General features: G+C 45.2%; 1 protein-coding gene across 1 annotated transcript in view; it reads right to left on the reverse strand.

The window, feature by feature from the left end:
• SMC2 (structural maintenance of chromosomes 2) overlaps nt 1-21,261 on the reverse strand; it is a 938,385-nt gene that overhangs the window by 802,793 nt on the left and 114,331 nt on the right. The window contains exon 6 of the mRNA XM_069630781.1: nt 8,847-8,957. Within this exon, the coding sequence (XP_069486882.1) occupies nt 8,847-8,957 (111 nt within the window). The remainder of the gene's footprint in view (nt 1-8,846; nt 8,958-21,261) is intronic.

Here is a 21,261-nt window from a genome sequence, read left to right on the forward strand (position 1 = left end):
TAGACGCGAGGAGAGATAAATGCCTGAACAACAATGCCCCACTTTATGAGTCAAGGCTAGTGTTTTCAAGGCAATTCTTTGTTTTACCGGGAGCCAACGTAAATCAGATCTAGTGATGGAGATATGGGACCGTCTGTGGATATTGAGCGCTGCCCTTATGGCATTATTTTGGATAGTTTGCACTTAATTGAGGTTAGACTGACTGGTCCCTAGGTAGAGGACACTGCACTAGTCAATTTTGGACATGATGAGTGTTCTGGCCAGGGTAATGCAGTTATGAGGGTTCAGAAAGGGTCTGCAGGCAGTGTTAAGTTTACATGTTTAGGCCGATGCCGACCTTACTGCATTTGTCTGTTCAGGGAGAGGGTAGTGTCCAGGTAGACGTCTAAAGTTTTGGTGTCTTTAGAGACCTTGATGATGTTACCGTCAATGATGAAGTACTTGTAGGCTTGGTCTAATTTGTTGAGATGATAAGTTGATCCTAGTAGTAAGAGCGCCGTCTTATCGTCGTTAAGGCAGAGTTTGAGTTGCGCCATCCAGGCCTGAATGACTAGGTAGACATTGTTCAAGGATTTGGTATCGGCTGTGTAATCACCAGTGATGGGAATGAGTATCTGGGCGTCACCTGCGTAGTTGGTGTAGGAGGCACCCAGATAGTCGAGCACATCAAACAGGGGCTTGGTGAATACATTGTACAGTGTGGGCAATACGCAAGAGCCTTGAGGGACGCCACAGTGAATGAAAGAGGGGTCTGCCAATGCTGTAGGTGAGAAGACCCGCATAGATCTGTTGCTAAGGAAGGAGTGGATCCAGGCATTAGCAGAGTAAGAAAAGTAGGCCGCAGATTTAAGATGTTGGCAAAGTATTTGGTGGTTGACCAGATTGAATGCTGCGGAGAGGTCAAGGAGGAGGAGTAGCGCTAACTTCCCGTTGTCCTTTAGTGTCTCCATCTGCGTTTTCAGGTCGATCAGAGCTGGTTCGGTGCCATGTTTAGGGCGGAAGCCGGATTGTCTTAGCCCCAGAAGTTTGTTGGACTCAAGGTAGTCTTGGATCTACAGGTAAGCTGCACAATCAAGAATCTTGAGCAGGAATGGGACCGTAGTAATCGGTCTAAAGTTGGTCGGAATGTTGGGGTCGAGGGATGGTTTTTGGAGTAGTGGGATTACCCAGGCATCCTTGAGGTTGTCAGGACTATACCAGTTTAAGGAGGCATTTATGAAGGCTGTGATGAAAGTGGCAAGGTCGTGAGAAGCTTCCTGGATAGGTGCCGGGCAAGGGTCACCTTGGCAGTTGGACGGTTTGAGGTTGTTTATGATCCCTTCTACTTCAAGGATCGTGAGAGGGGAGAAGGTGAATGCTTTAAAAGTCGAGTTGGGTTGGTGGGTACTTGGTGTTGGCGTGATCAATGGTTGGTCTGACTGTAAGGACTTTTGTTGGTCTCTAATTTTGGTTTGGAGGGTGGCAATTTTTCCCAAGAGTGCCGACTGTATATTCGTACACCAGTTACTATCTTTAGAGCAAGAGTCGGGGGCGGGGCTGCAGGTGTCGAGTTCCTTGAGAATTTTGAATAATTCCTTGGTATTTGATTGTGCCGACACAATGCGGTTGTTGTAAGAGTCTTTTTTAGCCTGAAGTAGAGCTTCTTTGTAGTTAAGGGTGGCTAAGAGGAGATTGTCCTTGTGGGTGTCAGAAGGGTGGCTTTTCTAGCATGACTCTGCACTGCGTTTCTCTTTGCGTAACACTCTAAGCTGAGGTGTGAACCACGAATTGAGGTGCGCGTGTTTAGGTCTCCCAAGTTTGAGTGGGGCAATAGAATTTATGGCTCTAAGCACTGACTGGTTATAAGAGTCGGCTAAGATAGTAGGGTCTGAGCAAGTGTCAGTGGCGTTATTAAGGGTGGGAAGGATAAGAAGGAGTAACTTTTCCACGGTTATGTTCTTTTTGTTTCTAGTAAGGGTAGCTGGGGCGACAGGAGGCATAGGTAGCAAGGCTGCTTCAATGCTGAAGATGATGATGTGGTGATCAGACCATACGCAAGGGGTATTCGAGAGTAAGCGGATGTTGCAGTTAGTGTCGCTGAGCAAGACTAGGGACCGCCCTTTAATGTGGGTAGGTTCTTGTATATGGTGTGAAAATCCTAGATCTGTTAAGGTTTTAAGGTCAAGGGCCGCGGGGTCATTAGGGTCTTGGTAGCCTAAATTAAGGTCACCAAGGATAATGGTTTGAGAGTTTGTTTTTGCTTTGTCAAGTACAAGAGCAGTGATGTCATCCACAAAGGAGGTTGGGTGACCAGGAGGTCTGTATATTAAGTGGATGGTGGCTGTTTGGTTGGCCGATAGTGTGAGTTTGACAGAGAGTAGCTCTGCAGATTCCACCTTGGTACTCGGTAGGGTTCCGAGTCCTAGTGAGTTTTTATAGATGAAAGCAATTCCTCCGCCTCTCGCAGTACGGTCGCATCTGGTGATGGAGTAATCCGGGGGGATAGCCAGAGAGAGAGTGCCGGGCCAGAGGCAGGGTGCAACCAAGTCTCAGAGATGGCGATAAAGTCAAGCTCCTGAGTATTGATGAGATCAGCAATGTCCAAAGCATGAGCTGCTAAGGACCTTGCGTTTATCATAGCGGCCTAATCAGACTGGCGTTGCTTGGTGAGGCAAGGTTAGCCTGGAGGCCTTGGGGCGTAAACGAGGTTGGGGGGACAGACTGGGCGTCAGGGTTTTCGGCTGTACGCTAGGGTACATGGGGTGACCCTTCTTGCCCATAAGTCTAGAACCTAGTCTTGTTTCTTAGGGTGGTAGCGCAAGGTTGATTAGGTGTCGGTTTTTTGGTAAAGTGGTCAAGCCATAAGGCAGGAGCATTAAGGTAGATGTTGGGATGCTGAGGAGCAGTGCTTGGGTAGGTGTCAGCAAGTCTGAAGGTAGGGGCCATGGTTGTTGTGTACAAAATGGTGGGTGCAGCTGCACTGGTTGATAGATATAGCGCACAAGTGGATGCCCACAGTACGAAGGGTACTCTCAAAAGAGGGAGCAGAAGCCTTTGGGCAGATGGCCGTGGTAACATGATACCAGAGTTAGGTGGGAGGTGGGGCACCAGGCCGATCTAACAGTGGCTATTTGAGATGAAGACAAATCACAGCTACATCCAACCTACTCTTCAAAACCAATGTAGCGTGTTATAATTACTCTGGGGCTCAAATGGTGTGCCCAGCGTGGGAAACGTATGGAATCTCAGGACGATATACTCTAAAAGTACAAAAGGATTTCAGTGGCAGGGGGACTTCAGTAGATGTCCTTCTGACCTCAATAGATCAAAGTTCCAAAAGAGAGGAAGCGAAAAACCAAAAAAAGTCAAGGGTTCCATAAAAAGCGGTTACAGAATTCTCAAAAATTAAATGTTGCCTTAAAATACAGATTTGTGACGAGGCCAGCACTCTGGCCTGGTCAAGAGAAAATGTGAGCCCCGCTCAGGTTGGAGGCCTACCAGGGAGACAAAGAGCTATCAATACTCCTCGAGGATGATGGTGGCAGTTGAGAGGGCCCCAGTTCCTGCCTGGCCTGAGCCATGACACGTAGAAAAAATACAGTCCTGGGTCGCGCTTTTACTTAAAGAATACAGTGGAATTGCTTGTTGTGTGTTTCTTCAAAGATATTTATTTGGTATCCAATGATATATTTAATTGATTTGAAACCATGAAATTTAAATATTGACAACCAGTTTAACTTAAATAGATTGTCAAAGAAATTTTCTTCAAACTAGTGTATTTCAATGTATTTCTTACTTTCATCATTCTTTATCATTGGACACCAAATAAATATCTTTGAAGAAACACACAATCAATTCTACTGTATTCTTTAAGTAAAAGTGCGACCCAGGACTTTGTATTTTTTCTACATGTCAAGGCTCAGGCCAGCCTCCGAGTAAGCCCAGGTTGCAGCTTTTCCTTTCTTTTCAATTAAAAAAAAAAAAATGTCATTTTGGAGTGCACCAAGACTGTCCAAAAGGCTGGTAATATTTCCCAATACATGGTGGGCAGAGGAATTCCGGAGTCTGCGGAACGCTGCCGCGTCCAGGAGGGCGTAGAGGCCCAAGCCCAGAGGTCTCTGGAATAGAGATAGAACCACAACAAACATCACACCAGTGTGCATGAATCACGTCACCCGGACGAAGAACCACTGCAAGAGATCAGACGATCCCAGAAGCGTGGTTACACAGCTACAAGAGCAACCGCCTTACCAAACGAAGAATACCACGGAAACGCAGGTATGTGGCTAACAGAGAAAGTGAGGAGGGGGAGCAGAGCTCCAAGTCACTCTACGAAGAGGGAACAGGGGGGGCAGGAGGACAATCAGACAGGCTGAAGAGCCAGTGGGGCTCATGTGGGGCTACCAGAGACTAAAACACCCAGGAGGGGTGAACCTGAAAACAAAGACCAAGTGAGGTAAGAGCCACCAGGGTATCACACGGTCTGAAGGACCAGAGAGCCCAATCCGGGCTGAGAACCAAAATCACTCACGGAGGGTGCAAAACCATAAACCAAGACTGGCAGAGCAAGAAGGTCCCTGCTGGATCAAGAAAATCCGTTACTTCTTCACAGGAACTGAAACACCCTGGAGGGGTAAGCAAGAAACAAGTTACAAACTTGAATGATTTCCAAATTCAGGTGTCGCATTTAAGGAATTCACTTTTTAAGTTGAACAAGACTTAAGGGGGGGAGGGTAAGTCAAGGATCCCCTTTTTGTATAGAAAATCAAGGAACTTGTTTGAACTGCACAAGCAGGCTATGGCATGAAATACCAAGAGGAGAATTTGAGGCACACTTGAGAGGAGGTCAAGCACAAACTAGTACAAGCGAAGAAGGAGCGGTGGGGGGCGGAGTATGAAACACGTCTCTACGCCAAGTTCAGTTTTTCATATTGTTAGTGGAAGGGTCAAGTCAGTAGGGTAGAAAGGCTTTGGTCAGAGGACAAGGTTGATTTTGTTTAAGACATCTGGACGGGCCCCCTTTTGTATTTTTCATAATAGGGAATGTGCATCCTTTACTTGTACATACCTTTTAACATGTCTTCCTGTCCATCTACTGAATCCGACTTATTTCAAAAGGCTCAGAGCGATACATGTCTAGTATCGCTTCTGTGCTACTCCCATGGGTGGCAGAACCAAGAAAGTTGTCAATGTGGCTGATCCTTTTCCATGATAAAACAGACTGAACATAAACGTTAGTATAGAAGGTGGTATTTCACAACGGCCGTGGTTATGATAAATCTACAACCGTCCTTCCACTTTTTGGTTTCAATCTGAAAGCTTTGTAGCCTAAAGAAGCTAAACTACAAAGATTTATTTTTATTCTATTTTTTTCTCGAAAGGTAACCCTTGTAAAACAATATGCAAAGCGAGCAGGATCTAATACGAGAACTTCATGGCTCTAAAAGCAGCAATCTAATCAAAGATGGTCTATGAATGTAGAAGGTGAGGCCTTTGGCTTCTCGAGGTAAAGGTACCAAAGAGAATAATGGGCTACTTAAATACAATTCCTACCTATATTCCCATCCAGACACTGCATATTTAAGAACATGAATATGAGATTACTCGAATTTTGCAGTGCATTTTGCACTCTTCGGAGGGCCTGTTCACCTTGAGAGTTGCACCCAAAATCCCATTTTGCTTAAGAACCACCTCTGGGTCTTTTATCAATCCGGCATGGTATAAGTATTACTACAAATATTTGATTACTAAAATATCCACTTCTACCATGCATCTTTTAGCATGTGCTGCAGTGGGAACTTTGTACACACGGTTTCAAGTGCAAACTTTAGCCAGCTGTGCCACAAAATGAGCAAGATTATGTTTGTATGAGTGGAGATGAGCCCAAGCGAGCAGGGAAGGAATTTTGCAGTTTCAAGCATCTTTGTATTGCTGAGGTGCCACTATGGGCAGAGCCTATTTCTCACATGTCAACATTCTCTCCTGCAGTGACCCAAACATCCCCAATTAGGCATTACCTGCACCTTGAGGGCCAGATAGGTATTCCCCAAAGAGGCACAAAATGTAGATGGTGTGTTCCCAGTGCAGCCTGGATATGGGTGAATGGTGAAAAATGTAACTGCATCACTGTCGAAAACAGTAGAACATATAAAACAAGCAAAAGGGTACTTTTTCAGTCTTGCCGTTTATCCCAATTAAAGATGCTGAGTTCTTTGGAGGGTCTTCCTTGTCATGGTCATCTGGAACCACAAACGTTCCTCTTCAAAATTTGTCAGAGTGATGAAGTTCCCTAGACGGACTGCCCCAACCAACTTGGACTAGAGGAGGCAGGGGACTGGCCTGGCCACAGCAGAAAATCAGAGACATGTGCCTGGATCAGACTTGAAACACCAGAATGTGCTCACAAAAGCTCTAAATAGCCTTTTCTTAGGTTGGTCATCTTTGGGGTTCAGACGGAGGGGCGACCCTACCAGTCCAACTGCTGAAAAATGAGCAGAGAAAAATTCCAACAAATGTTTTCACAGCCATACTAAAGGATTGCCTGCAGCAGCACCATAGCCAGCATTTCTGTCTGTTTCAACGAAAGGCAAATTCTACAAGCAAATTTCCCGAAAATGTAATAACATTTCTCTAATCACATCTTCGCTAAAGGTAGCGGCAGGTAAACATGTTCCGTTGATGCACCATCTGGTTACAAAATGTATTTCAATGCTGGATTTGGTAATATTGTATAATAGTCTACTCCTCACTTCTAAGATGAAGGGTTTTCCTTGTGCTGCTTCCATAAACTAAGCAGCTGCATACATTTTATGAGGCTGTGATCCAACCACAAATCCTTCATCCAATACAGATTTGGGGTTGGTTGAAAGGGACTTAGAACCTCCAAGCCCTTGAAGGTTTTCACACACATTTTTTCACTGAAGGCTTACACAGAGCTCTGCTCTCAAGTTTTTCATGGTCATCATGTGCAGGCGGCTTCCAGTGCTGTTTTTGCTTTGGATTCTGGGACCAGTAGTTTTCCGAAATTTCCAATGGGAAAGAAAAAATAAGTCTCAGACGTCTAAGCAAAACAGGACTGGGCGGTCTTCTCCCGCATCGCCATGGTAAACTTGAGCTCTGTTTACTGTGTTAAGGAACACACAGACAAGCGTATGCATTAAATGGAAAACCAACTTGTTTAACAGCTAGTAATCAAAACATGCAGCTGTGGGAGATCGTATTCCTCACTCCCCGACCACCTCCTCCCCTCCAACCTCGCCGATTATTTACGACTTGCGTTCTAGACGAAACATTCAGGTGTGGTCATTTTAGACACGAAACCTTTCTAACCCTAGAACAAGATTTTCAATGACAATATATAGCTTTCACCGTTATTACAAAGGGCTTTGAGAGTAAACATTTCTGGGAGCCATTTAGGCCCCTGCATGTAGCCCAAAAGAGCCAGTTAGGTTCACAACTACAAATAAGGACTTGGTTACTCCCCAGGCCAAATGGTTGTATTCAAACATACTTCCATGGCATAACTGTTTTGGGAATGTGTTTAAATGAGAATAGGGCCACATCTAGAAGACATTTAAAGCATGCGATAATGAACTAAGGTACAATTAGCAGCTCAAGTGGAAGTTTAATTTGTGTCTCTCCTCATTACCCAGAGGTGCTCCAGCTCTCTTGTGATGTCGGATATGTAGGCGCTACTTTTAGCACCTGCTGTGCTCAAATCTTTATGACAATCCCAGTCATATATCCTACCTAAGCCAGAAACAGAATGAGCGGGTCAACGCAGTGCAGACTGCTTCCACTCGACTTTCGATTATAGTAGCCTTTTCGCCGTTGAGGGCTCCCTGAACATTGATCAGTTGTCTCGGGAAGTTAGCTCAGGGGCAACGAGCTCGCATTGGAGGCAAGACGACGCTTAGCAACACAGGTTCGAGCCCCTGGTCCCCCGCTTAGAAACCTCCGAGTATTAAGCGCGTTATATAAGTAGCCAATTCCAATTACAAAAACAAACAAAACACGACGAGTAGACAGGGATTCTTGGTGCCCCTTGGTTAATGGCTAGTGATACAAAACATTCCTAAACTTCATTGCAGTTGCTACCATGCTATGCACCGCCTAATCCCCAGTGAACAAAATGCACAAAGATAGGTCCCCAAAAAGAGAAACCTAGAAAAAAATAGGATATGGGATTTCACCATGCTAACATCACATACTAATTAGAGCCAAAGGGATTTTATATTTTAAAGTTTAGGGACAATATTTTGTGCAACAATCTACATCGGAGATGAACATTAACCATTCAGAATGCACCGCCTATACAAATAGAGAGCCATATGTTGCCTGAAAGGGGCAGTAGGGTACAGTAGTCCCCGCTGTAAAGTCAGATGATTTGATTAAACATTTCTTTTCAAAAATACCGATTTTACAAGCTTTCAATTAGTGTCTAGACACTTGATTCGTTACTTTCTCGTCCACTACGCATGCCTGTATTTTAAAACAGACAACTATGCAGCAACAAAATACAAACACTTTTAAAGCTTTTCTGGTTTAAAGCAGGGAAATCGGATTTCATGGTGGCATGGAACAGAGAAGCCACTTCACAAGCACCAGCAAAACAGTGCACTTTACCCAGGAAAGTGGTAAACGCCGTGAAGTAGGGCCATAACTTACCATATTGGTAAATGCTAAAAAAACGCTAACAAAACACGCCATCGTGCAATACACATTCAGCAAGCAGTAGGCGGCATGGGGGAAATGCATTCTGGAGGAAACAAAAACAATTGCCAACTACAGATCATCACAATTAAAACACTTCAATATAAAAGGCCATTAAAACTGAGAATACAAGATTCATATTCAAGATAGTTTACCGTATGAATCTCCTTCAGCTTCGCCTCTTTCTTCTCAATGGTTTTCTGGGCAGCAAGTTTCTTACACTCGTACATCCGAGTGCCAGCAGCTTCTTCAATCATTGCTAAAATCTAAAGTTATAAAAACAAGTTATTTAAATGCCCCAAGGAAAGCGGCAATTTCAATGCAATGCCAATCTGGGAGCTGCGTTTTATTTCAATGCAATTTGTTCTGCTTACAAGTTGCTTTAGTACGCTTCAGCAACCTCAAAGTGCTAAGAACAGAAAAAGAGAGGAGGCCATTTGCGAACAGAAAAGGACGAACATGATGCTATGCAGTAGTGAACAAGCACTTTCTTAAAGCACCGTACGTAGGTGACATGCTATGCAATTAAACACTGCATCTGCTTTAATAGGCTAAAAGAACCATACGTCATTTTATTAACTGTTCTGGCTGTGCCCGTGTGGACCAAGTACTATCGGTACTGGAGTCGTTGCAGCAAGTACCTTGAAGTTAATGTTATGTTTGCTACTCCCCTTCAAGCTCATGGGAAGATCTTGGAGCATGAGCACGAAGACAGGGAAAACCCATAGGGAGAGCACTTTTTGGGCAGCTTATAACTTTGCTCCCTCTGCACGAGTCCTCACCAACTTTGCACAAAAAGTATATGGCCCACTCTGAATTATTTTGCAAAGCTTGGTGAGGTTTGGTCAAGGGGGGGTAAAGTTATAGGGGGGTTCCAAAATATCTTTTTTTTCCCCATAGACTGAATGGAGAAAAAAAAAAAAAACTGCTCACGCCTACAGCCCAAACCGCTGAACGGATTTTCACAAAATTTGCAGCAGGAGCGGCAGCTTGGTCCGGAAAGCGTGCTTTTGTAAATTTGGTGGAACTCCGTCCAGTATTTTTTTTTTTTTTTTTTAAACGACCAAAAAGTATGTCCCAAAACATTAGTGATATCTATGTCCGCTCTGCAGACACACTACCCTGTTCGGTCTGCGGACAGGACCCAGATTGGTTAGAAGGCAACGTGGTGTCCGCGGACATCGGACACGCCCACTGACTGGATGGGTGAAAAGCGTCAGATTTTTTTAAACGCCCGCCATCTTGGATTCACGGACAGTGACCGGTGTCCGCGGACATTGCGGTAAAAACATTAAAAAACACAACATTGCACTGTCAAACTATAATCACTAGGGAGGTGAGGGGTGATGAGGATGGAATGGGATATGGCTGCAGGGAGCAAAAAGAAGGGTGTTTTTCACTGAGAAAGTCAGCGAATAGTTCGGACGTGGGGTTCTGTCAAGAGGGGGCAAATTTAGAGTGGGGGGGTCCCAAAATAATGTAAAGGCTTATAAATGAGGTACAATTTGACAAATTTACACGTCTTTTGGCAAACTGATAATAGATCTAGATATAAATGTTTTGGCGAAGTTTGGTGGGATTTTGTTTTTTGACAAGTGAAATAATGTAGGTACAAAAAATATAGTGATATACCTTTGGTGACTGAGGTGTAGGCTGTGGTCAGATTGTCCGGGTCATGTAATAAGGTCATGATCCGGACAATCCGGCTACTGGCCATGACCACGAGGGACAACACATGGGGTTAAAGTAGACATGTCCACCCGGGACTAGATTTGTGGTAAAGTTATTCGAAATTGGGATAGTTTATAAAAGGGAAGAAAAATGTGCGCGTGGTAATATGGTTATAGGGTTCTCTTCTCGCCTTCTGCAGGCTGCCATGGAAAGCGAAGAGGGAACCTGTACGGAACCCTGCCTTCCCTTTCCATGGTGGCCATCTTGCTAAAGTATTTTCCTTCCTACACCAGGACACCTCGGGCGTCTTGGTGTAGGAATAAAAATCCTTTTTTTAAGCACCACTTTGGGAACCTTGGCTTCTAATGGCCTTCATCCCCGATTATAGGGGCTGGAATGGGGGGATAATGGTCCGGAGACCTTGTTATCCACCCTCGCTTCGCTTGGGATGATCACGCCGATATCCACCATTCCATCCCTGGAACGGGGGATACACACCACAATATTGCCATTAGCATAACACAAAATGAAAATGGAAATGTTGGAAAATCTTATTGAGTCTATGTACTTTACTGAGAAATATAAAGTAGATGGAGTCTATACTTTTTTTTGTTATTTTTAACTGTGAAAGGTGTGTAAAGGAACATCTCTTATTGTTTTAGGATGCATTTTTTTTGGCAGGAAAGCTTAGAATGAAAGGTGGGGAGGGAAATGAGGGAAGAGGCACCAAACACATATGAAGGGGCAGGTGGACAGGGGAAGATGTTGCGCGTGTGTTATTTCTAAGGTAGGGGGCAGTGTTTCTCATGCTCCTTGATTACAGCAGTGGCGGTGTCTCTTGGGGAGGAGGGATGGCATTAGCGGATTCAATTTTAAGATAAATAGTTTTGCTTAAAGTATGTACTGTGTACTAGATTGTTAATTGACGAGTAGGAATAGGTGTTGGGGCTGTGCAAGGGACATTTTGAAGTTGAAAGTTCCTAGATCAGTAGAAAATGCAGTTCCGAACTGTCCGCGAAGCACAAATCTTATCGTGAAGTGCGGACGGGTTCTCGGACACGTCATCATGCCGCACGCCAGCGTTTGGTCATGTGGCACTGTCCGGAAGGTCTGCAATGAAGTCAGATGTTCGTAGACGTCTACAGATGCAAAACTAGTTGAAATTGTTGCAAGTTTATAGCAGTGTTAAAAAATGATTCTAGAAGGTGGGAAAGGGCAAGGTTTTAAAGTGACACTGTAAATTGGACACAAATATTGCTATATTGGGTAAGTATGATATTAGTAAATTGTAGGAAAATAGCATGCACTGGTAAAAACCCATGAAATCCACTGAACAAACTTTGTTAAAGGGACGCTATGGTTAAGTTACACTAATAAAAACCTATGAAATTCAATGAAGAAAACATTGTTAAAAGGGACATTATGGTTACAAGTAAAACTGAAAAAACCCCAAAATCGCCAGTTATGGTAAGCTAAGCAACCATAAATCGCGCCACCACCGTGCACTGCTAAGAATAACACCCATGACATCAAAGGTGACATCACAAATATGATCGATTATATTACTGATGACATCACATGTGCATTTAATTTTCATAGGAAGTCCCTACAAGGGGTTGTGAATGTAATGTTAGCAAAAAAGTGTCAGGGGTCATCTGGAAATGTGTGATGAACTACATACTTGATTATGCAATGTATTGCTCCAAAGAACATTCCATTGCATTGTTGTTTCTAGTACAGGAACCTACTCATACAGAAACATAGGCATTGGCCGCAGCATACACCATAGAGATGTAATATTTCAAATTTTCCAATGATGGATAGTAAAATGGTGAATGCTTCTGTATCACACTTTTGCATACTGTGAAATATATACTAAGTAGGTAATAATGCATCACTTACTACATATGTGTACTACTACACACAAAACATTAAGAGACCACAATGTATACAAATATGGGGTTTATACAGGGAGAGTAAAGTAAGTAAACAAGAGGCAGTATCATGAGCCACTGTGTAAAACCAACATGATTATCTTCATGCATAGAAATTATTGCTGTGTTTCAGGCCTGCTTCTTCCCCTATGTATGTGCATCGTAAGATGCGATTGAATTCTAAGGAAAGTACTGTAAGAACATGTGAGAATAGCAACGTCTACAAATGTAATACCTTTTGAATTTTAAGTTTTTGACTATCAGTGAATAAACTCACCTGGCCTAGATATGTCAGGGGGCTAGACATGCGATGTCATCAATCATATTTGTGATGTCATCTTTGATGTCATTGGTGTTATTCTTAGCAGTGCACGGTGGTGGCGCGAGTTATGGCTGCTTAGCTTACCAAAAGTGGCGAATTTCAGGGCGTTTTCGGTTTTACTTGTAACCAAGGTAACGTCCAAGGTTTTTATTACTGGAACTTAACCATAACGTCACCTTAGCAAAGTTTTTTCATTGTGTGTGTATATAATACATTACTCACCGTAATCGTATTTCTGATGCTTGTATTGGCTTAGATTCACATGCTGTGCATAGGCCGACTTCTAGTGAAAGCTGCAGAGTATTACAGTTTGTTTTTCAAAACGCGAAAAGGGGTGCCGAACCAGGGCGTGCCAGTAATACTATCCCAAGTGTGACGTCCCCTGTACGAATGATCCCTCACGCGTGTAGGTCCCTTTAGATTGTATTTTTTCTGACATGAGGACTAGCGAGAGAACAGAGTATCCAAGCAGATAAGAAAGATAAGACTACAAGCATCCATGCACCTTCTCTAAGAGGGGAGGAAGGGCGGGCGCATGTGAATCTAAGCAGATACAAGCATCAGAAATTCGATTACGGTGAGTAATGTATCCCTTCTGAGGCTTGTGGAATCTGCTTAGATCGCATGCTTTGCATAGATTAGCGAGCAGTTTTAGAAGAAGGAGGTGGGATGCGAGAAGGTTCATGAGCGAACATATGTCTTAGAACCGCTTGTCCCACTTGAGTATCTGTCTTGGAACGAGAGTCAATGCAGTAGTGCTGAGTAAAAGTGTGAATAGAGGTCCATGTAGCTGCTTTGCAAATGCTGTCAAGGGGTACCTTTGCAATGAAAGCCAGAGTGGCTGAAGTACCTCTTGTAGAGTGGGCCCCTGGCGTAAAAGGCAGTGTTTTATCTGAAAGGGAATAGCACAGCTGGATACATCCGACTATCCACCTAGAGATGGCATTTTTAGAGACGCGATCTCCTTCTCTGCCTGGAGCTATGGAGACGAACAGCTGATCTGTCTTTCTTAGCAGTCTAGTCTTGTCTACATAGTAGAGGACCGCCCTCCTCACATCTAGTGTGTGAAGTTTCACCTCAGCAGAGCTTTTGGGTTCTTGGAAGGAGGCTGTTAGATCAATAGACTGGTTAACATGGAATTTGGAAATTAGGTGAGAACGTTTAGGGTAAGTGCAAGTGAAATTAGGGTAAGTGCGTAAAACCAGTTTATCCTTATGAATAGTAAAGAAAGGATCCTACTGACCCTTCTTATGGAGGTGATGGCTACTAAGAAGGCAGTTTTATAAGTCAGGTGTTTGAGACTAGACTTGTGCATGGGCTCAAAGGGAGATCCCATGAGCTTAGCAAGTACCACATTAAGGTCCCAACCTGGTGGTGGGTTAGAAATGGAGGGTGGAGTCTCTTTACCCCTTCCATAAATGTTTTGACGACTGGCTCTTTCCACCATGACACCTTGTTATGGGAAGTGGTGTAGGCTGATAAAGCTGCCAGGTGCACTTTAAGTGAGTTAAACACTAATCCTGCATCTAGAAGGTGGAGCATATAGGTGACAACATTAGAAGGAGTACAATCAACTGGGTTGATTTGCTTATTCTGGCACCAAATTACGACTCGTTTCCATTTGTCATAGTAACAGTGCCTCGTGTTAGGTTTTCTTGACTCTCAAGATATCCATACATCTCTGGGGTAAATTGAGTTGTCCGAACTCTGTTACTTCAGGAGCCATGCTGCCAAGTTCATCGAGTTGGGCTGGGGAAGCACTTAGTCCCTCGTGCTGGGAGAGTAGTTTGTACCGGCACAGGAGTTTGATGGGGTCGCACACGGCCAGTTTGCATAGGTGTGGATACCATGGTTGTCTCGCCCACATAGGAGCAACCAGGATGAGCGTCATCGGTTCCCTGTGGATCTTGTTCACCACTTTCCTCCTCAGAGGGGTTGGTGGAAAAGCATAGGCAAACATCCCGACCAATTCATCTATAGGGCATTCCCCTTGGAGCCTGGCTGGGGGATCCTGGATGCGAAGTCTGGGCATTGTCTGTTTTTTCTTGTGGCGAATAGGTCTATAGTGGGGAAACCCCACTGAGAGAGAAGAGGAGATCTATGACTTCTTCGTGTAGTCGCCACTCGTGTTCCTCTGGGAGGGGATCTCTGCTCAGAGCATCTGCTAGCGAGTTGAGTTCCCCTGGAACATGTTGGGATGACAAGTAAATCTTCCGTCTGAGTGCCCATTTCCAAATTTTCTGGGCAAGCTTGGACAGATTGGGAGAACGAGTGCTTCCTTATTTGTTTAAGTAAAACATTGCAGTCGTGCTATCTGTTAGGATCTGCACAGACTGGTTGGATAAGAGGGGTTCGAATGCCTGAAGCGCTTCGAAGACTAACAGAAGTTCTAGCAGATTGATGTGGTTCTGAGCCACTGTGTGAGACCAGAGACCCATCCTGCTAGGGAGGCGTCTGTTTTTTTATCTCTGGCTCATAGAAGGGTTTACCCTTCGTAAGATTCTCTTGTCCACCAGTGAAGACTCTCTACTATTGTTGGCGAAACGACCACTAGATCGTCCCACTGACCACTTGCCTGAGACCACTGTGTCGCCAACCCTTCCTGCATGGGTCGTATGCGCAGGTGCGCGTGAGGAACCAGGTAAATGCAGGATGCCATCATGCCTAGAAAACACATAGCTTTGCACACCCTTATTTGGCGACCGGCCTGATATTGAGGAATTTTCAGCAACAGATTTCGAATTCTTTCCTCTGATGGAAAGGCCAACCCCTCTTGGGTATTTAGGACAGCTCCTAGGAACTGTTTTGGAGGTGCTTGGCACCAGGCTTGATTTTTTTTCTCGTTGATTGAGAAGCCCAATTGGAAGAGGAGGTTGATTGTTCTTTGGATGTTTAGTCTGCAAATTAGGGGGGGGGGGTGGGGGACTCCCCTGTAATGAGCCAGTCGTCCAGGTAAGGGTATACTGGGATTGCCTCCCTGCGTAAGTGCGCCGCCACCACCGCCAGTACCTTGGTGAATACCCTTGGAGCAGAGGCTATACCGAAGGGCAGCACCTTGAATTGGTAGTGCTGGTTGTCTATCTTGAAACGCAATAATTGTCTGTGCGCTGGGAACATTGGAATATGAAAATAGGCATCTTTCATATCCAATGTTGCCATGTTATCCCCTTTTTTTAGTAAGGGGGGGATTACCTCTTGTAGTGTCATGCAGAATTTTTGTGGCTTGACATACTTGTTTGCAGGGTGCAAATCTAATACTGGGCGCATTGTCAGATTTTTTTGGCACAAGGAAGTAGGTTGAATAAATACCCCCGTTTACCTGGTTGACCGGGACGACTTCTATGGCGTCCTTTGCTAGCAGAATGGCAATCTCCTCGAGGAGGATCTTCTGATGTTCCAGCGAGTGTACCTTCGGTCGCGGAGGATGGTTGTGGGGGCGCCCTAGCAACTCTATGCAGTATCCTCTGGAAACTGTGGACAGCACCCATCTGTCCGAAGTGATCCTCTTCCATGCGTGGCTGAAGGTGGAAATGTGCCCCCCCTACTGGGGATGCATGGGAGGGGACCTGAAGCGGAACGTCACTGTTTGTTGGGTGGCGTACCACCTCTGGTGGGGCTGCCTCTACCCCTAGTGCGGCCCCTGCGCTGCCCTCTGGGGAAACCCTGTGAGGACAGGGATTGATAGTTGCCCCATGAGGTTCTCCGATTCTGTAAATAGTTTGAACCCCTTTGGGAACTTTGGCCCCGAAAGCAGTGAAAATTGTTGTTTCCCGTCCGTCCAGAGGGTTTATTGGCGAGCTGGCCAAGAGATTTTAGGGTCTCATGCTCATTATTATTATTATCCTTAGCTGTCTTTAAAGCTTCCTCCACTGCCTTGCCGAATAGTACGTTCAGCTCTACCGGCATATCTATGAGGGTGGCTTGGGTTTCAGGTTTGAACCCCAACTGCCTTAGCCAAGCGGGACGCTTTATAACAGTGCCTGCGGCGATTAACCTTCCAGCATTATCTGCTGCATCAAAGTTTGTCTTTAGTATGCATCCTGATACAGACCTTCCGTCTGCTGCCAGTTGAGCCAACTGGCTCTTTAGGGGTTCGGGTGCGGAGGATATCAAAGTAGATACCTCCTCCCACCGATGGCAATTGTAGCTTGCCAAAAGAGTGGCAGTGTTGGCAATTCGTGCCCAATAGGTGGAAGTGGAGGCAACCTTTCTACCCAGAGCGTATAGTCTTTTACTCTCTTTATCAGGAGATGCTTCAGAAGAAGCAAGCCGTGTACCTGCCCTCTTTCTGGTGGCTGTTACGACCAGGGAACCCGGTTTTAATTGGCCCCTAATGTACAAGGGAATCAGAGGGTGCGGCACGGAACAATTTCTCGACTCGTGGATTAACCGCACAAGTGAGATTTGGGGTTACCAGCGATGGATCAATCCTCTGCTGGATGGATTTTAATATAGGGATAGCCCGAGTAATGGCTCTCTTCTCTCCTAGGATCTCTTCAGCGAAATCCATGTCTTCTTGGACACCCTGCGTGTCAATATGAAAATGGGCAGCTGCTTTAGCCAGTACCGCATTGAGGAGTGGTTGGTTATCTACTGGCGAGTCATGCACCGGGGGTCTTTAGGAATTGGGGAGTCAAGATTGTAGGCTTCAGCCTCATCCTCCTCCTGGTCCTCATCATCCCCATAATAAGAGACCCTTGTCTGGTCTTCCACCAATTGTGGTTCTGTTTCATCACAATATGAATCAGGGTGGTAAGATTCCACCACAAAGGAGTCTGTGACCAAGCCCTAAGCCTGGGCGTCAGAGCGGAGTTTTTTTAGCAGGGGGCTGAGAGGATTTAGGTATTGCCTTAGACCCCGAAGGGGCAGAAGTAACCGGGGTGTTGGCATAACTATGAAAGTAATTAGGGTCCTTTTCATAGAAGTCAGCCATAAATGACATCCTTCTCATGACCCTATCAATATCTGCTGAGTTCCATTCTCTGGAACTAGGAATAACAACAACCTGTTCTGGTTCCTCATCAATGGCCATATCGTGAGCAGTGGGAGGAATGACTTTACTTTTAGTGGTAGGGTCTGACACATTGGACTTTTCTATTGATTTAGAGGCCTTCTGTTTCTCTTTACGAACATGGTGTTCTGAAGATGCCCTTTTATGTTGCTTATCCCCCTTCCCATGACTAGAGGAATGTTTTCCAGTGTTTTTAGGGGCCTCCGAGGGATTTGACGCGTCGGGATTCAGAGGTGATATTCGAGGAATGACCTTGAATCTCGGGTGTAGACGCTACGCGTCCTGTCTGTGTAGGATAGAGGGTGGAATCGTCAGACGATCAGGCTTTGGGGACTATTGATAGTCTGACACCTTTGTTAACCGAAGACGGTTGGCCTTTGTCATGAGGTGAACGGGAACGCCCAGAGGACACAGATTCGTTGGACCGCGCTCTTGGTGTCTTCCGTTGCCGATTGCTCGACACGCGTGTCGAGTCACAGCCGGGGCTGATGGGTTTAGTGGAGGTAGTATGTGTAGCGCTTTTGCCGCCGCGTGTTGTCCCCACAACGTGGCCGCCGGCCAGTCCTTTGGGGTTGGGGGCCTGCACATGGGTGTCCGAAGTCACCCCTCTGCCCTCGCCGTCCAATTCGGCGGCGTTGCTGCCATCGCTGAATGTCCCCTCCACTTCCATGGCCTCTAGCTGCCTGGCATAGTGGCCCCAGCGCTTAGTTGAGCGGATTTAAGGGTTTTCGGCTTGAAGAGCTTGCAAGCTCGACAGGTAGCCTCGGGATGGTCTCATGGGAGACACAGATTGCAAGTATTGTACTCGTCTACCCAGGGAAAGTTCCAGTTACACTTTGGGCAAAATTTGAATGGAGTACTCTCCATATGTAACAAAATGGCAGCGGGTGGGTATATGTAGGAAAAAAGGTGGGAAGAAGCCTGCATGACCACCCCACACTCTCCCTACTGTACAGGGCGGAGGCCAGAGGCCTTCCAGGGCCCGAAGTCCGTCGTGGCAGTCCTCAACGGCTGTCTTCCTCGATCTTCTTCGGCGTACGGTGGGAAGTGAAAGTTGAAGTATTTAACAGTAACTATAACTATCAACGGCTAAAAGCCAAGGGCACTCCACAACATGCGTCCGACTAGTATGGCGGAAAAAACAATCTGACGGTCCTACACGCGCGAGTCATCATGGGTACAGGGGACGTCACACTAGGAATAGTATTACTGGCATGCCCAAGTTCGACTCACCTTTCCGAGTTTCAAAAAACAAACTGTAATACTCCGCAGCTTCCACTACATGTCGGCCTATGCACAGCATGTGATCTAACCAGATTTCAAACTTCAGAATTTTATATTATATACACACACACACACACACACACTTGCTGTACATACCCTTGCAGCGGCTTGTACAAACAGTGTCGAACTGGAGGGAACATCTAGAGAGGGGTGCCTAAATAAATGCACATGGGGATGCACTACAGAAAAGATCCAGGGGTGGGATTTTAGAGTGTGACCTCCAACATACTCCTACATACCATCAGTTTACTTGAAAGCACATTATGCACAGCAGGTGGGAAATAGAAATCGTTTTATGGGGTGGTACTTTGAATCCACAGCTCTCCCTCCTTCATAACTTGTTGGGAAAGGCTTACTCGTGCAGCAGGCTTAAGCAACAATAGAATGTAGACAAAGAACCCTGTTGCACATCCGCGAACCCACACTCCTATACTCACATCCACACTCCCCAAAGACCAATTCCCCAGGGAGCAAAACGAGCTGGCATATACTTGAGGTTGATAATGCTAGCAAATCACATGGGGAGTAGCTCAAGTGCATGCGCGTCAGATCTCCGTAACGGGCGCATATGCCTTACATCTGGTGGAGTACCCACTGAGGCTCCCTGGAACGGGAATACCATGCAGGGTGAATCCTTTACCAATGAATGGCACAATCTATCGGGCATTGGTGGCATTCAATGCATTGAGTACACTTGAAACAGTGACAAAAAGATTATCCCCAACTAAGAAAGGTCTGTCCAAACCGAGCAAACATCTGACCCATATCCAAATTGTGTAGGGCCTGTTCAGCCAGGGAACTGTAAGGCAGAACATGGGAAACAGGCAAATATATCTCCTAGCTCAAATCAAAATCAGAGAGGACTTTGGGGGATGAAGGCTGTAAATGGTCTATGGATACCTTTTATGGGCATGATCAGGCCTGCAACACCCACCTAGAAAAGGTGATAGGCTTCCCAGTTGCATTGTACCAGGAGAGGTGTTCAAGGTCACAGGAAGACAAACAGGCTCAAAGGGTTCAAGTCGCACTGAGGTGGTGGGTGTACAAAGTTAATCATCACAGTGATGTATAAAGGATGCTGTTAGGGAGATTTTCGCACAACCCCCTGGAGAGAGCTGTGGCCCATCTAACCAATGGCAGGACAACAAATCGAACCAAAAAGAGAAAGCAAACCTCTCGAAAAAGGTAGGTAGCATGGGAGAGCAGTCGGACTTAACCTCAGGAGGAATGGGGGGGCTGATTGTTAACTCTGAATCAACTGTATTGACCCAATTAAAACCCAACAGTGGCATTCTGAAAGCATATACATTTTATTGAAGTCACACCTGTATCTCTCTCAGGACTAAATACGTAGCTTGAGTATAGACAACACATCAGGGATCGAAATAAAGACTGGGTAAGCAGGAGCTAAAAGCAGATCCTGGGTATCCAGCATTAACCAGTGACCAGGAGCTACCACTGGCGAAAGATAAGCTAGTTCATAGCGTTCCACAAATTTAACTTCCACATGATGTAAATTTTGTCAATATTTGGGACAACCTTTGCTTTAAATGTTTTAAAGATGTGCCCTAAATTTTATTTTTAGATTATCCCAAAAGCACAGAGTAACAGTCGCATTGGTGCGTTTGTTTGGCATCAGTTGTCCGGGGGAACCAAAAGTAGCTCCTGGTAGTTGTGAATGGGAAGCTAACTAGGCTCTTCTAAGACACAAGCAAGAACTAAATAGCTCCCAGCTCCCCTCGATTTCGAACCCTGCACATGATGGACCCAGAGTATGTATGAAAACAGCAGCTGTTATGTTATAAAAGACCCAGTCCACTCCTACCTCTAACATGCAAGACCATCATCTGGTGTTAATCTCTGCACATATAGGCTAAGTGTGGTGGGAGGAGACAAGGGAATATAGACACACCAAAACAGCCATTACCTGTACGCAAGATGCCACACACAATGCACAGTATTCCAGTTGGCATCAGGACTGATCCAAATGCACGCTATAAATTAACAAACTTAGAGGCATAAAGACAGAACATCAGCAATGAAACCAAGGGGAAACTAAAGAGCAAAAATACATTTAGTTTGATGGTACCAAAACATTGCACTTCTTGGAAAGATGCAGTAAACCGTTACAGTGATGCAATGTAACCAAGTATTTCACATTGACAGGAGTGAAATATCATACTTTACAAACACAAGGGCACATGCAAACATTTGAGTTTGTGGACAAAAATCTCTAGCGATCCATGGGTAGCTAAAATGTCAATGTACAAGGAAGAGCATTTAAGTCACTTCTGGAAGCGTTTCAGTTAAGTGTTCAAAGATCCAAAGGAAATGCGGGGCAAAGTCAG

This window comes from Ambystoma mexicanum, chromosome 6q, assembly GCF_040938575.1.
Source record: "Ambystoma mexicanum isolate Mex_15411 chromosome 6q, UKY_AmexF1_1, whole genome shotgun sequence".
Classification (NCBI taxonomy): domain Eukaryota; kingdom Metazoa; phylum Chordata; class Amphibia; order Caudata; family Ambystomatidae; genus Ambystoma; species Ambystoma mexicanum.